This window comes from Drosophila obscura, unplaced genomic scaffold (assembly GCF_018151105.1).
Source record: "Drosophila obscura isolate BZ-5 IFL unplaced genomic scaffold, ASM1815110v1 contig_97, whole genome shotgun sequence".
NCBI classification, from domain to species: Eukaryota; Metazoa; Arthropoda; class Insecta; order Diptera; family Drosophilidae; genus Drosophila; species Drosophila obscura.
The window spans coordinates 1,228,101-1,243,721 of record NW_024542891.1 but is presented as its reverse complement, the minus strand read 5'-3'; the positions used below and the strand labels follow the sequence as shown (position 1 = coordinate 1,243,721).

Sequence of the window (15,621 nt, the reverse complement as noted above, 5' to 3'; positions counted from 1 at the left end):
GAACAAAACAAAGACTTTAGTGTCTCTATTATATAGACATTGGTATTTTGGCTGCTTAAAAATCCTTTGAGACACAATTAACTATCATCATATGATGTTTTCCATAATATAATGTTCGATATTTTAAATCTCTGACAAGTCTGGCATCTCTAAATATTGCGAATAATCAGGAATCAGCCGGGATATTTGGATTGATTGTTCTGTTTGAGTCCTTGCAAGCCCAGCATGGACTATGATCTATTCCAGTCGGATGACGATGAAGACATACTCACGGCCTTCAATGAGGCAACACAGAGACTACAACAGGAGACCCCCAGCCACCAAATAGAGTTGGACAACCAGGATGGCGAAGACGATGAGGAGGATGATGATGGCCTAGACATCTTGCCCGAGTTCAACTGCACCGGTCGCGATACTCCAAAGGCTAACAGCTTCCCAAGGGCAGGATTTGTTCACAATGGCTTCACGCAGCACCATCCCCCATACAGCAAATGGGACCAAATTTGCACGGAATTCAACAAGGAACAGCTGCAGGTTAACGCAGTGACACATTACCTCTACACTGAGGCTTGGTGAGTGACGTGACACCAACCAGAATCGGAGATTATCTAGCAGCAGTTTTATCTAGCAAGAATGTCCAGAAGCTTTTTGCCGCCGTGGCCGGACAGCAACAGCTACAGGCCCCCACAACTTTGAGCAACTCAATTTGGTATAGAACACGACAGCAGGTGACCCAGTTTTACCATTTGATATTGCGCATACTCGATGAAAACATCTGCAACGAAGCACCCCGATTTCTGGAGGATCTGCGCCACCTGCTCAACAATCTACTGGATGCAGAGGCCTGGAAGGTTCTGTACTTTGCGGAGCACAGCAAGGGAAACGAGTGCCAGGCGCCGGCCTATCATCTGTATCACGGTGTTCTAGAGTGGCGTTTTCTCGACCTAATCCTGCTCAACGAGTGCCATGGGGCGACGGAGGCGGTGCTGTTGAGCCAGCTGGAGCATACGCTGGACGATTTGGTGCTGTGTGCCAGCCATCACTACCGCAGCAAGCATCGACCCGAGCTCATTCACACATCCGCGTTCATGTGTCGCTGCACCAAGGAGCTCTGGCTGCTGCTCGTCGAGCTGGCGCCCAAGTGGCTGCTCCAGAGTCACCTGGACATTTGGGATCTTTTCCACAAGGCCATGCAGAGCCACAAAGCGGTCTATTTCCAAGGTATGAATTACCTCGAATCCTCCATCCGCACTTGTCCATCTAATCCAGAAGGCTTCCCTTTACCCAAGCCGACAGCAATGCCGTTTCATTGGCCTTCCACGAGTTCTACGCATGGCTGAGGCTCAGCCTCGCCCGCCTCTGCGACTACACGGACCATGAGGAGGAGTATAAACGGCACCTTGGTGCGGGCACCCCTGGAAGTACCTCTGAAAACTTTCAGACTGCCAGCCTGCTGAAGCAATTCCTCTCCAGCCAGCCGGATGAACAGCAGCGACGTGTCTATCTGTGTCTGCTGGCCCCACTCGAACTGCAGCGGGGACGACCCGACCCAGATGTGCTCTGTCAGCTGTGGGAGTACCTGCATCGCTCGCTCAACTGCAACTTCAATGCGGGCACAGAGCTGGAACAGCTGCCGCTCACCTGCCCCAGTGGCTCGGCGTATGTGGAGCGCTACAGCAAGCTGCTGTCCAGGGATCAGCTGGAGGATCTCAATCTCAGCAGCTTCACCATGTACGCCTGGATGCTGGGTCGGACCTTGAAGCTGCTGCCAGCCCAGCAGGGAAAGGGCAACCAGCGACAGAAGCTGCTCGGACGGATCTTCAGCAAGTTCAGTGCAGCCAAGTTGCTGGCTCTGAATGAGCCGGGCATACACCATGTGATAGAGCTGTTCCTCTGCCTGCTACTCTCCCACGAGGACCTCTCCGAGCTGGCGCCCAAGCTCAGGGAGATGCTGCTGTGTCTCGCCTATAGAGAAATTACCACCGGTCCGGCGCATTTTAGTGGCCAAGGGACACATGGCCCTGCTGCTGCTGCATGCGCGGCATCGTCTCTCCATGGATGACTATGTGGCGAAGCTGCTCGGCCAACTGGCAGCCATCCGGAACGACGTGGAAGTGGCTGCCATATACGTGGGTACACTTCAGGCCATTTTCGACCTGGCCGATGACTTTGCCCGCGGCGAGCAGCTGCTCCTGGGCCCCTGGCTGACGAACTATGTCGAAAAGTGTGGCCAGGCCTCGCAGGATCGCGTCTGGCAGGCTCTGCACTCGCTCATCCAGCGGCTAGGCGAACCGAGAGTCGTCTCCGGCAATGCCAGTGGAATGAAGGAGGCGCTCCAGCAACAAATTCTGCCCCTGCTGCGGACGCAGTACGTCAGTGGGCACAGCTCTTGGCTGCCGAGGCTGGCGGCGGAGTTCGTGGGCCTGGACAAGGATCGGGAGAAGCTTATGGTGAGTTTTTTGCAGGGACCCGAACCTGCCAACATGGCTGCCTCGGCCCAACTCATCGTTCACCTGCTGGAAGAGGGAAGAGGCCAGAGCAGCCAGGTGCCGGCGGCACCGTCGAGTGCCACCATCCTGCAGGTGTGGGTCAAATCTCTGGTGCTGCTCACCGCCCAGCACGAGTCCGTGGCGGCGCTTACCGCCCATGTGGTGCAGCTGGAGGAGTTTCAGCAGCTGGCCATAGATCCCACCTCTTTGGCGGGTCGCGAGCCGCTCTGCGCTTTTTTCGGTGCTCTCGGGCGACGGGCCCAGCAAGAGGATGCGGCCGCCAATGCCCGCATCCGCATGCAGCTGAGCCACAGGCTGCACGCCTACGTGAACCACTTTGAGATGTGGCTACCGCCGGACCGGCTACGCTCTGAGCTCGGCTCCCGGTTCTACAGCTTCCTTGCCATCGTCATCTACAACTGTCCGAGCCTCGCGTATGTGCGCTCGAAGCCCAGCTGCTTCTTCCACCTGGCCATGGTGCGGTTCCTGCTGACCACACAGCTACAGGCCGGCGTGCCGCCCGAGGGTCGCCTGCCCCAAATGGTGCACAAGATCTTCCCCGTGCTGCTGCAGGGTATCGGTCGGCTGCCCTACCGCACGGACGCTTATCTGGGCAAAACGCTGGAGCAGCTCATCCTCCACTGGACGCCGCACTTCAACTTCTCCCCCAACGCCAAGCTGGTGGCGCGTCCCTACACGACGCTCCTCCAGGCCGATGCCAGGGACGATGGTGAACTGGCACAGTTTGTGCTCCAGCAGCTGGTGGGCCACTTTCTGGTCGTTCTGCGCCGCAAGGCGGGCAACCACTCGGGCCTCGTGGTCACTTTGCTGCAGCAGCTGGTCGAGGGCATCGCTGCCGATCAGGAACAGCAGCTCCTAATCCTCCTCCGAGCGGTGCACACACCCCTCCTGGAGCACGTCATGTTCGTGGATGAGCTGGAGCACAGTCGGGGCCAGGTGCTGTCTCTCTATCGCATCATAGTCTCACACGAGTGCTTCAGGAGATCGCAGCCAGCCAGGGAGCTGTGCCTGAGCCACCTGCGCTCCCTGGCCGAGAAACACTTGGCCCACTGCACATATTTCTACTTTCAAATGCTCATCAAGCTGTCGGAACTGTCGCCGCAGCTGGCGGCACCGCTGCTGCCCTTCGTGCGGGAGCAGGCCAAGCTGGTCGAGCTGAAGCGCGGAGCTGGCGAGGATGTGGGCATACGCAAGTGCCTGCAGCGACTCGAAAAGGTCCTGGGGGTAGCCGTGTAACCCTTTGCCAATAAACATACCAAGATGAAAATCGCAAGAGTTGGAGGGAAGCTTCTTGGAGGGAAGGCAGTTCGGTTTACTCGGGGGGAAGACTACGGGCGCTACAGCGAATCTAAACAACATTTTTGGCCGCGCGGGGTATCCGATTGGTCAGATGCTTGACGGGCATGAAGCCGGTGTCGCCCAGGTACTTGATGGACACGTTCCCCGATGGGCTGATGGTCAGCCAGGTAATGGACGCATGATTAATGCTGATCCGCAGCCAGGCCTCGGGCGGGAACTGAAGCGCTCGACACACAAAATAGCGGATCACATTGCCATGGCCCACAATGAGGGTGTAGCTCTCCTTGGCCTGGTCGGGATAGGCACGATAGAAGTACCGGCGGAAGGCGGCCTCGATCCGGGCACCGTCTCTGAAGAACTGCTGCAGTGTCAGTGAGGATCATATAAAATGGAAGTTAATTCAAGACCCACGGACAAGTACTTACCGACGCTTCCGGCTTCCAGTGGCCGACTGGCGGCTGGGGCGGTATCGGGGCACCCTCACGCAGGAAGGCGCAATTCTTCACCTTATTTTTCTCGTAGTCGATCTCATTGAGTATGATATCCGCCGTCTCCTGGGCGCGCACCATTGTCGAGGCAATCACCTTGTCCCACTTGATGCCCAGCTCGTTCAGACGCTGGCCCGTGTATTTGGCCTGTTCCCGCCCACGTTCGGTCAGGTGATGCGTATCGTCTGTGTCCCCCACATCGAGGTACTCGCCATGCCGAATGAGTATTATGTGGCGGGCATGTTTGGGCACAGCTTTCTCCAGTTCACTGTTGTAGCGATTCTGCTCCTGGGACAGATCGTTCTTCACCGGCTTCACCAGGCTCTTGGGGTCGCGCAGGTCCCAATTGGTGTCCCACAGCGCACACGCATCCACCGGCTTCTCGCTCCTCGTCCACGAATTGTGCACCGCAGCCCTTGGCTCGCTCAGTTTTGTGAGGTAGAAGGTCGCCAGACCGGCCCCAGTGCCGCATGCAAAGGCTGTGAATTTCCGCATTATTCCTGATTTAGTTTAACAATGGTGAATGATGATTGAAAATTCTTCGTGATCTTGTTCTTTCTTTGGGTTATCTTCCTTTTTATCCCCCCCCCGCTATCTTTAAACATTAGATAAATATGAGCAATGCGTGGTGGTATTCTGTTACCATCAGGCAACGGTCACATTGCGCGCCAGAGCAAACCAGCCAGCTGTCTGGCAACGCTCGCTAACGGGCACCGTTATTGCAGATAAAATAGAAACAAAATGCGAAATAAAAACTATGGTATAATACTTTTATGCTAAGTGTATTTAAATATATGTATGTATTTTTATGTATATGTACGAGTATGTATTTATTTGTATAATTTACCGCCTTCTCTTTGGTCGTCCGCTAAACAAACTTCTTTATAAATAGTCGGTTTCGGGTCTGGGTCTAGTCTGTCTTCAGTGTTTGTTTTCTCAGCTAATCTCAGCACTAATCGTAAGTTAAACTCTAGGTTAACTAAACTTTAAACTAAACTACTGCACTTTAAAGCTGCGGCTTTAGTAGTTGCGAGTTCCTTTTCAAAACAAAATTCCATAGGGGGGAGGGGTGGGTCGGCTGCCTAGGCGCTATCTCCCGCAGCGCTCACGGGGGTTAGTGTGGGTGTGGATTCGTCCTTGGCTGCCGCAGATGATGTGTCGGCGGGACTGGGGTCTGCTGCCGGCTGATCCGTGCTGACAGTGCGCACAAACACTGCGGACGCCTCAATCACAATTGTGGGCAAGGCGGCTTCTGTTTTTTCGGCCTCGGTGGAAACTGGTATGAGCTCTGCTGCAACAGGAACAGGCTTATCCTCTGGTTGCGGCTGGCTCACGACTTCCACTGTGGCGGGCGCTGCCTGAACGGGGCTCTCCTCTGGCTTGGCAGCCTCCGGCAGCGGCTCAGGATTTGATGGAGCTTCTGTGACTGTCACAGTCGGCGCAGGCTCCGCGATTGATGCTGAAACTTGAGCTGGAGCAGCGCCTGGCTTGACCTCGGCTGTAGCTGAGGCAGCTGGAGCAGGAGCCGGAGCAGCAGCCTGTGGTGGCTTGCTCTCTCCAGCGGCCGCTGGGCTAACCGACGGCGACGGTGATTTCGCTTTTGCTTTCGACTTGACCGCCGGCGACGGTGTTCGCGCCTTCAGATGCTGCTCGTGGGCGCTGCGATCCAGCAGCACCGATGTGGACTGAGGAGGGGCCGGACTCGCCGCGCGCTTGATCTCCTCGATCTTGGCCTCCATCTCGCTGCGAATCTCCCTGATGGGCTTCAGCAGGAATATGGGCACGTTGTCGTCGCGGCGCTGGTACAACATCTCGCCCTCGAACTCCACCAACTTGTGCTTGCGGGCACGCAACAATATGCCCACCACCTTGTCCGAGATGTAGTTGTAGATCTAGAGTAGGGAGTAGATAGGTAGAGAGAGGGGTTGGGAGTGGGGTGGGGGGTTCAGCAAGTGAATGTCGAAGGTGGGTAGGTTGGTGCTTACATTGAACAACTCGCCGAAGGGAATCACTCGCATGCCTTGCTCATCCTTGACGTCGTAGCCCTCCGTGTTGATGATCTGGCATAGCTCCAGCATTTCCTTCATCACGTGCATGTTGGCCTTCTGGCCGCGTGCCTCTGTCAGACTGCCGGCCAGCGGTTTGCCATACTGGTCCTTAGAGAAGGTTGGCTTCGGCGACGAGGCGCGTCCATCCTGCGAGAAGGGATTCAGTAACTGCGACTGCTTGTGTTGCGTCGCCTGATTGTTGAACATGGCCACTTTGGAGGAGAGCGGCGAGTCCTGCAAAAAGTCACACACAGAGATCGTGAGTAAAGTTAATTGAGTTCTTTCCACCTTTCCACTTCTAAAGGGAAGCCAAACAGGTTTATCCGCCTCACCGTCCCGCCGCTCTTTTTGGTTCAAGCAGCCGGCGCTGCCAGACATTTGCACTTAGCCTGTCATTTGGCGGGCAATTAGTGCTTTTCAAAAACTACACTTAAGCTGTTGCTGGCTTTAAATTAATTAGCCGCAATCAAGAAACATACGTTCTGTGTAATTTTTCATCCAAAAAGCGAAGAATGCCAGCTAGCAAATGGCACGAAAGGAATGCGCAAATGTCGTTTTCATAAATAAAAAGGCACTGGTTCGGTCAGTGGCGGGGCGGGGGCGGGTGAGCATGGCAAGGCATCTCTTTTAATGAAAACTTAAATATTTACAGAGTATATAAATAAATATATTGGTATGTATGCATGTATGTACGTGTGTATATATAGCACACAAAGCAATATAAAAGCCAAGAGAAATTCACAAAGATTGAGTAAAGAAAACAGGAATGACCTTCACGGGCCATTTTTGCCACTAACCGATGACCACGGATCACTCACTAGCCACCACCACTCAGTCAACACCACACACACCTCCACACATCTCACTATGTTTATTCATTGGATTATTATTTATGGCCAGCGGATATATTTTACGAGTAGAATGGCCCGGCCCGGCCCGGCCCGGCCCGCAGTTTTGACATTTGACAGAGAGGAGGAGTCCATGATTGAGTTGCCCATCAATGAATGCGACATATCTGGCGCCTCTGATGTAGACTTTTGATATGATACGGCAAGCGCTTTATATAATTTGTTTTGGCAACAACACGACGCCCCAATGACGCTCACAATTTGTCTCTTTGATCAATATCCAAACAAAATTCTTCAATCAATGCGCTCAACGGCGTTTTTGTCAACCTACCAAGCCCCCCCCACCCCCACCCCGCCTACACCAAGGGGCATTTTCATTCATACTCAAATCGAGATACTCAAACCGATACACAAATAAATTCAGCGATGAATGAAATGCTGCAAGATTCTGGCGGCAGCTGGCGATTCGATTTGAATCGCAGTTGATTGCTCGTATGCCATTATGCCGGATATGAAACATGGGTGAAAGTCTTGGGCAAAACAAAAATGCATAAATTTGTGTATGGAAATTTTGGATTTTTCACCGCAAATGTTGGGAAAACATTGTGGGAAAACCACATCCATTCGCACGTGAATCAAGGCAAGACAAGGCAACGCGCGCTTGGGGGCGAGTCGAGTGATAAAGATGAAATTTATGTTATAAACAGGGCCCCCAACAAGATTGGGAATGCAATTGGTAATTCGGTGCAGGCAATGAACCCTCCCTCCCTCCCTCGCTCCCACCCGCTCTCTCAGCGGGCAGTAAACACTGGGGAAATCTATTCAAAACAACAACAAAGAGAGTGAGAGTTGGGAAAGACCATGAGATTGTTGTATTGTTTTAAGATCTAAGGGAACGGAATGAATGTATGTTTGTTTCTCATTCGTTGCCTAGATTGCCTGGATTGCACACTGGAATGCGAATGCTTACCGAATGGAATGCCCAATGCCCCAAAAATCTATTCCCAACATATTTTTTAGAGTGGATAATACAGAATCAAATATGTCATGGATCTCTATCAAAATAGGAAGATACTCGTGTGTAGATATGTAGGCATGTAGACATACATACATACATACATACATACATGGGATATTTGTATATAATTTTGGCTACGAGTCGCTGTTATGTCCGCCCATTGGATTGCCTGGGATGGGTGGGATGGGATGGGATCTATTTGTCGGCGCCGTTGTCACTCTTGAAAAGTCTGCGCATTTCTATAGCAGATATGTACATATGCATACATATGTATGTATATGTATGTAGAATATACAGACACTCGGATATAGCCACTACTATATCCCATGCATATTCAGCATTGCTATTTCAACCCGAGCGATGGTCATTGCCAAGAAATTTTCCGTGTTTTGATGTTCTTTTTGTTGTTGTTGTTGTTTTTGCCTTTTTTTGTTTTTTTTTTTTGTTTTTGCTGTGCGAAAATTTGTTCCTTTGTCGTTTCGTTAGCACCACCCCTATATATACTGTAATATCTGCTAAAATACTATATATGTATATATATCTATACATATATATATATGTATATACGTATATACATCTTACATATTTTGGCAATTCATGTGGCGACAAATTAAAACAAATACAGCAACAAAAACAAGACAATTGTTGCCTCTTGCTTTGTTTTGTATTTTTTTTTGAGTTTGAATTTAAATTCTTTAAATCGTTTTTTTCTTTTCGAATTTTAATGTTAGTGTTGGATACTGTCCAGCCCCAAAAAACATTTCATCCGGTGAAAACCAAAATCGCATTTCATTGACATTTATTCTAGCCTAGCTATTTGTATTATAATTTTGTTGTTTTTTTTTGTTTTTATTTTTTTTTTGCTTTAACTTTACTTTACGCATTTATTGTGGTTGTTTTTTGTGCGCATAAATTATTTTTCGGATATTTGTCGCACGAGATTTTTTATTTGGGTATTGAAAAAAATAAAACCTTAAGGGAAAAACAATATAAAACACACATTTTTGGTTTGGTTGGTTTTCTTTTTATAGTTTTTTGTGTGGGGGACATTCCAAAGATGCCATGCCAGAACCTGCCGCGTTTCCTGCCCCTCCTGCCTCGTCGTTGCAACCCCTTTCGCCCAGTACTGTCCAGGAATTTATGTAGTCTAAGAAAGTTGTACCCCCAAAGTTCTGCCAGAATTTGCACAAGATTTTTGGTTTGAACTTTAAGGAGCAGGACCTTTTTGCGTTTTTGCGTTGAGTTTTGTGGGGGATTCGAATGTACTTACCACTACGAAGCGCAGGGCGCCCAGTTCATGCGATACATCTGCCATGCTGCTGCTGCTGCTGCTGCTGCTGCTGCTGCTGCTGCTGTTGGGCCTGGCCTGACTCTGGCTGGGATCGTGCAGCTTTGTGGGGTAGAAGACTGGGCAAGACTCGTCTGGAAAGTTACTCCCAATGTCCGCTTTGCTTTGCTATGCTTTGGCGGCGACAAATGCGACAATTCGCAACACTTTTGCCCGGCTTGCCTGCGTACAAATACAAAAAAAGAGACGAAACAAAGCCGAGACGATCATGATGGGGGAAAGAAAGAAATACCAATTACATTTTGTTCGCAGCCAAGCGTCATGACAATGGGAAATGGAAATGTGTGTTCATTTGAGGGCGGCCCATTGTGTTGTGGCTTCGCTGTGTGGAGTGGTGTGTGGTGGTGTGGCGTGGAGCCCCACAGCATTTTTATTTTTTGCACATTTCTTTTGTGACCCAGACCCAAACACAGACCGGAGACCGGAGACTGAGACCCGAGAGCCAGAGATAGACATACCCACACCCAAGCCAACATTAATGGCAATGCAAAGCAAAGTGAAAAAGAGGTGTGAGTGTTTCTGGACCGATACTTATACCCAATCAGTATATCTATAGTTATATTTTTTATTTTAAAAAAAATTTTACTTTTATTTTTTGCTATTTATACACCATCTACATGTCTAATAACATGTAGATTGTACATGTTCCATTCATATTTACACGAACAGGGGGGCTTCGCCCGCACGGACGGCGGCAGCGTGTGCGAGCGAGAAGGAAAATGAGTTGCGTTGTCGTGTGCGGGGGGGGAGGGAGAACTGAATTAATTCTTATTCTGGCTATAATTATGATCCGATCTGTTCAGATCGCAGTTGGTGATATGGTCTTCTCGATACTGGTTTTATGTACCTTTAAAAAGTGCCTGCCACTTCGTTTTGGTGGGCGGGGGGGGGGGGATTTTGATACACTGTAGGTGGGATATCACATAGTTGGGAACTATTTGGTTGCCTGCCTTTGTCTCTGGATGGGGTCAACAGCAGACAGACGGCAGACGGACAGACAGACATGGCTATATCGACTCGGTATTGATGTGTCATTGTATCTTTATGGGGTCGAACGTTCCCTCGCGTTACACACACCACTTTACCCAACTAATACCCGGTCGGGTATAAAAAAATTACAGAGAAGATGGTAAAAGCGCAAAGGAAATACGAGTATTAACAACAACAAAACCAAAACCATGGCACAAAGCAACGCCGCAATAGCAAAACGCCGTTAGGCCTGAACTGAACTGAACTCTCTTTTGAATGCGCATGCGCGCGACCCCGAAAGATGAACCGGAATTCGTTTTCGTACGACCACCGCATTTCGAAATTCGAAATTCGAATTAACTGGAAATCAACCCGCCCGACTGCCTGGCGCTAAAACTAGAAACCCCGCCAGGCCAGGTGCGAATGGGAAGGGAAGGGAAAAGCGTCCCCCCATGTTCAGGTTTTCGGGGAAATCTCCCGCCGATTCCTTTTATCTATTCACTCACTTGTGTGTTTTATGTTTTTTAATTGGTTTTAGATACCAAGTAGCTTCCTTTTCTGCTGGAATTCTTCGCTCTGTGTGGTGCTTGGTGCTTGGTGCTGCTTGTACGTGGTACTTCCTTTCCTTTGGCTCCTTTGGGTTCCACTCACAATGCAAAATGCAATCTTAAGGTTTCCTTTTTGTTTGTTTTTGTTTTAATTTTTTTTGGGTATATTTTGAACACTTCGTTTCAGCACCCAAACAAAAAAAAGGATTAATTAATAATAACAAGAAAATGTCTTCCGATCGTACAAGTTTGCTGCGAGGCACTGCGTTTCGATATTTGTTGCTCTCTGATTTGATATTTGCTTTGATTTGATTTTGCTGATTTTCTATTTTCGTGATTGTACCACGCCGTTTGGTTGCTGCGACCAAAAGTGAGCGCTGAAAGCGAGCGCTCTTTCTTTTTATAGCCAGGCCGGGACCGGACCCGAACCAGAGGCACACACACACACACACACACACACTCACACAAGAATGGGGGGCTGGGGCTGGGGCAGCAACAGCAGCTGCCTCTTCGTTTTGGTCTTCGTTTTTGCTGCCACTTGCCTCTGGTTGCTTCTTCTTTGTCTGCTGCTTTCCTCGGCCGGCTGTTGTCGCTCTCTTCTCTGTGCATTTTCTTTTAATTTTAGACCAACTTTTTGTTGTTGTCTTTATTCGTGCACAATCAGCTCTCTCAGCGGGGTCAGAGCCAGTACCAGTGCCACAGCCAGAGCCAGAGCCGGGTATTGGGAGTTCAAAACCTGGCCGTGGCAGTGCGTTTCCCAGTGTGAACCTGCCTCTTCTGCCTGGGGTTCAGGTCACTCTTCAATCAACACGACACCACAACACAACAACAGTTTACGCGCTTCGCTGAGCCCACAGCCCAGAGCCCGGCCTGACCGCAGCTCTCGGAAACTCTTCCGAGAACTGCAGAAGAGAACCCAAAGAACACCACTCCGTCCCCCCAGGGGGACTACAGAGAGACAAAGAGAGAGTGTGAGAGAGGCGCACTGATGCATCGCCAGATGATGCGGTATTTGGTATTCGGCTGGGACTTTTGGCTGACATTGCTCTGTTTTGGGGGCAGGGCAGGGAAAAACCGGAAGCAATCGCGCCAGTCGACTATTCCCCCGTACCGTTCCCCCATTCCCATTCACGTTCACGTTCCCGTCCCCCAAAAATAGACCCAACAGACCCATCTAGCGACCGACTCATGCTTGATCAGTGGTTTCTCGTTTCGATTTGGATCTGGGCCCTGGGCCTGCGCCTGGGTAATGATTTGATGTAATACGATGAACGGGGCAGTGCAGTCTTGCAGTCTCCTCGGCCAAGAGTGGAACGAAGCTTTGTGGATTCTGTGGAGCTGCTGGGGGAGCAGCCGTAGCCGCAGCAGCAGCCGCAGGCGCGTGCCCAGCTGCCTTGGCTTGTCAGCTGGGGTCCGCCAATCTTTAATATATATTGTATATGATTCTATTTCGCTAATTAAACAAATATTGCACTGCATTGTTCACAGTGGCAGAGTGCCGCACAGTGGAGGAGGATTTGTGGCATATTGGACATGTGCAACATCTTTGAGCGATGTGCGAGGAGCCCTAATACAGGGCACCAGGCTGGTCCATCAGTTTCTTTTGTGGGGTGGGGTGGGGTGGGGGAGTTTGGGGATGGCCACCACTTCTCAGTTGGTATTGTTGCATGTTTGGCTGACAGCCACAAGTGGACGGTGCACGATGGCGACCGTTGGGTAATTATATGGTATGCCAAGAAGAGTCTTTCCACCACTGCAGCGCATTGGGTTGGGAGACAGGCAGGCAGGCAGGCACGTGTGGGGTGTCTGTCTGTGTGCTCATCCCATCGTGGATCGTGGATCCCACATAAATAATATCAACTCATGAATGAAAATGCGTTCGCCTGAGCAATTTCCTGCTGCACAAAAAGAGTCGCAAAATGCTTAGCATAAATTATATGATAGATTCGAATGGCGTTGAAAGGTCTCTCTGTTGCTGTCTATCGTCTCAATGGATGAACATTAGCATTAGCATCAGTTGATGCTAATGTATATATATATAGAACACGTTTGTATAGTGCATAGGGTGATCTGTATGAACTAGTCTTTAGCAACAGTTCCTTCAGTTAATGGACACATTTTGGCGGTATGTTGCAAGGGATTGCTTATTTTTACATATTGCAAATAGCTGGGGAAAGCCTTTATTGCAATCCATACAATGCCCCCCTGAAGCTGCACATTCGAACAATTAATATATTATTAAATTGTGTATAGAGAACTGAAGTGGCCAGAATAGGCTGCACAGAAAACACATGTACATATTGTGCATCAAAATGTGCAACGACACGTACCCCAATGGTGAGGCACCAGAATCCCAACAACTATTAAGTATAGTGGGGGGGGGGGGGGTTGGATGATGAGTGAATCATCCTGTCTGGGGTGTACCGGGTACAGAACAGAACAGAACGTGACAATCGACCATGAATGTGAATGTTACTCTATAATTATGTACATATGTACATATTGTTGCCGTGTAAAAGTAATCCTCATCGGATATTGCCTAATTTGGAAATATATTTTGTTGTTGTTTTGGCATCTGCTTTCTATCCATCCCGTATACGTAATGGGGAAATTGCGCATACGCAGCGGCTGCTTAAGCTTGTTTTTTTTTATTATTAATATTATGATTATTATTAGTACGGTGGAAGGGGTAGAGAGGTGATTGGGGGGGGGGGGTTTGAAGCTGGTGGCAGGGCATGCATTGTGGCGCAGAAGATGAATGCTGATGGCTCATCCTTAGATCTATATATAAATCAGGGCACATATGTACGTACATACAAAAGTATTTCTATATGTATGGATAAATATATATGTATATATATTCTCTATATTTATATATACATATACTAGAAGCTTGAGAGGCAAGTGCTGTTGACGCAAATTGTACGCTGCTGCCAAATTGTTATTATTTGTTTTTTTTGTTATGATGTCGTGCTCTCCAAACTGAAGATACGAAGGCAGCTGGCGCAGGCAGCTGGCACTGGCACTGGCGCTCGCTACTTGCATTTCCAATCAAAGGATACACTCGTAAGTATGTGTCCTCTCGCTCAATCTATAAAGATCTGCATTCCTGATCGGCCTTCCCTTCTCCTGGGGTAGAACTGTCATTGAACAGTCCGATTGGTTTGGATTGGAACGTAACGGGAGCAATGAATGCAATGAGCTATGGGCTACAAAATAAAATTGGAAATGAAAATGGGAAATGTCAATGAAATTCCAATGCACACAAATCCATTTTAATCGCAATCCGTATACAAACGCGCACACACTCCTCCCACGACGCTATATCCGACAGCGAAAAATTGCCAGCTCTTGTAAGACATGTGTAAATATTTACGTATAGCCCGGAGCAGAGCAAAGCAGAGCAGAGCGGAGCGGATCAGAGGGAGAGACAGAGGCTGAATGGCGGGCGAAATGACGTCGATGTCGACGACCGACGATCGACAACGAACGACGCAAGAATTTTGGAATTTGGCATGGTCGAAGGACGCCTACTTGTTGTTGCCATTGTTGTGGGGGCTGCCACAACGTAGCCAGCGTTCAGTGTGGGGGCGAACGCTTGTACATTGTATATGTGTCTGTGTGTGTGTGTGTTTTGATTCGTATACGGATTTTGGCTCTGGGCTCCGGCATGAATCAGCTGCTGGGACTCGCCCAATGGGAATTTCTGAATGCCACAAGCCAGCAGCAAACTAAAAACTTTTCCGGCACTTGTGTCTCTGTAACTGGAAGCTGGAAGAGTGGACAGTCAGTGGATTTTAATATTGATATATCACAGGAAACTACGTATTTATGAACCTATACCCCCGTGGCATTCATCTGTTACTATTTCACGTTCAAATTTGATGGGCAACCGCTGCTCAAGCTCAAACTAAAGAAATATAAAATAAATAAATAACAAATAATTGCATGTCGTGTGCATGACTCGATTTGCGCCCTAAGGGTCGTTTTTTGTTTTGTGCTTTTATATTTGATTGATTTAGAGCTGTTTCCTAGGCTGCTGTAGAGCCATTTCTCAGGCTGAAATCTGAATAAATAACGAGTTGCTCAATCATCTGATTAATTCTTCAAATATTCATCTACAATTACTGATGTATCGAACCAGTCGTCAGCCACTGCACAGTTGTATTCCCTTTTCTTTTTACGGATTGACCGATGACCGGGTGATACGCTTGGTATCCGTGCACTCAGCTTACACTGCCGGAATCTCGTCAAAGATCGACCAGTCACTATGAGTTGGCTGATAATGCCAGGGGGATGGATGCTCAGTGCAAAAGGTTCACATTTTTGTCGAGACAGAGGGGCGATAATGAAGAAACGAAAACCGTAAAGTACCAGCAGAAATCGATCGAAAAGTGAGTGAACAAACAATCCATTTTGATGGTTTAGCATTTAGGCATTCCACAATTTTCGTGTGTTTACGTTGGGTGGGGTGGGGGATGGGCACCTTAGCTCCTGACCGCAACTCATCCGCACCCTGACGTCACAGACAACAGATGGCCGATC

At 49.2% G+C, this 15,621-nt stretch overlaps 3 protein-coding genes across 4 annotated transcripts; 1 reads left to right on the top strand and 2 right to left on the bottom strand.

Moving 5' to 3' along the window:
- Nucleotides 1-11: 11 nt before the first annotated feature.
- Nucleotides 12-3,779, top strand: LOC111081005 (protein MMS22-like). Its single transcript, XM_022376910.2, is given in 4 exon segments — nucleotides 12-572; nucleotides 629-1,221; nucleotides 1,290-1,966; nucleotides 1,968-3,779. Coding segments are annotated over 4 exon segments (3,396 nt in total). The 5' UTR covers nucleotides 12-225; the 3' UTR covers nucleotides 3,747-3,779.
- A 9-nt stretch (nucleotides 3,780-3,788) lies between these two features.
- Nucleotides 3,789-4,881, bottom strand: LOC111081009 (serine/threonine-protein phosphatase Pgam5, mitochondrial). Of its 2 annotated transcripts, none has more exons than XM_022376918.2 (2): nucleotides 4,235-4,881; nucleotides 3,789-4,170 (listed from the first exon to the last, which is right to left on the bottom strand). In XM_022376918.2, the coding sequence occupies exons 1-2, from the start codon at nucleotides 4,790-4,792 to the stop codon at nucleotides 3,859-3,861; spliced, it is 870 nt and encodes a 289-aa protein (XP_022232610.1). In that variant the 5' UTR covers nucleotides 4,793-4,881; the 3' UTR covers nucleotides 3,789-3,858. The 2 variants fall into 2 exon arrangements, with proteins under 2 accessions (XP_022232610.1, XP_022232611.1); XM_022376919.2 differs by having other exon boundaries at nucleotides 3,789-4,167.
- Nucleotides 4,882-5,056: 175 nt separating this feature from the next.
- On the bottom strand, nucleotides 5,057-9,537 carry LOC111081008 (translation initiation factor IF-2). Its single transcript, XM_022376916.2, has 3 exons — nucleotides 9,482-9,537; nucleotides 6,283-6,579; nucleotides 5,057-6,189 (listed from the first exon to the last, which is right to left on the bottom strand). Exons 1-3 carry the CDS (start codon nucleotides 9,524-9,526, stop codon nucleotides 5,380-5,382), a joined length of 1,152 nt encoding a protein of 383 aa, XP_022232608.2. The 5' UTR covers nucleotides 9,527-9,537; the 3' UTR covers nucleotides 5,057-5,379.
- Nucleotides 9,538-15,621: the final 6,084 nt, after the last annotated feature.

Bases quoted from the DNA above. Each gene is read 5' to 3' on its own strand.
- LOC111081008 (XM_022376916.2), bottom strand. From the start codon at position 9,526: ATGGCAGATGTATCGCATGAACTGGGCGCCCTGCGCTTCGTAGTG. The intron at 6,580-9,481 runs GTAAGTACATTC...GACTTTTTGCAG, and splicing joins GCGCCCTGCGCTTCGTAGTG to GACTCGCCGCTCTCCTCCAA. The intron at 6,190-6,282 runs GTAAGCACCAAC...TCCCTACTCTAG, and splicing joins CCTTCGGCGAGTTGTTCAAT to ATCTACAACTACATCTCGGA.
- LOC111081009 (XM_022376918.2), bottom strand. From the start codon at position 4,792: ATGCGGAAATTCACAGCCTTTGCATGCGGCACTGGGGCCGGTCTGGCG. The intron at 4,171-4,234 runs GTAAGTACTTGT...CTGACACTGCAG, and splicing joins ACTGGAAGCCGGAAGCGTCG to CAGTTCTTCAGAGACGGTGC.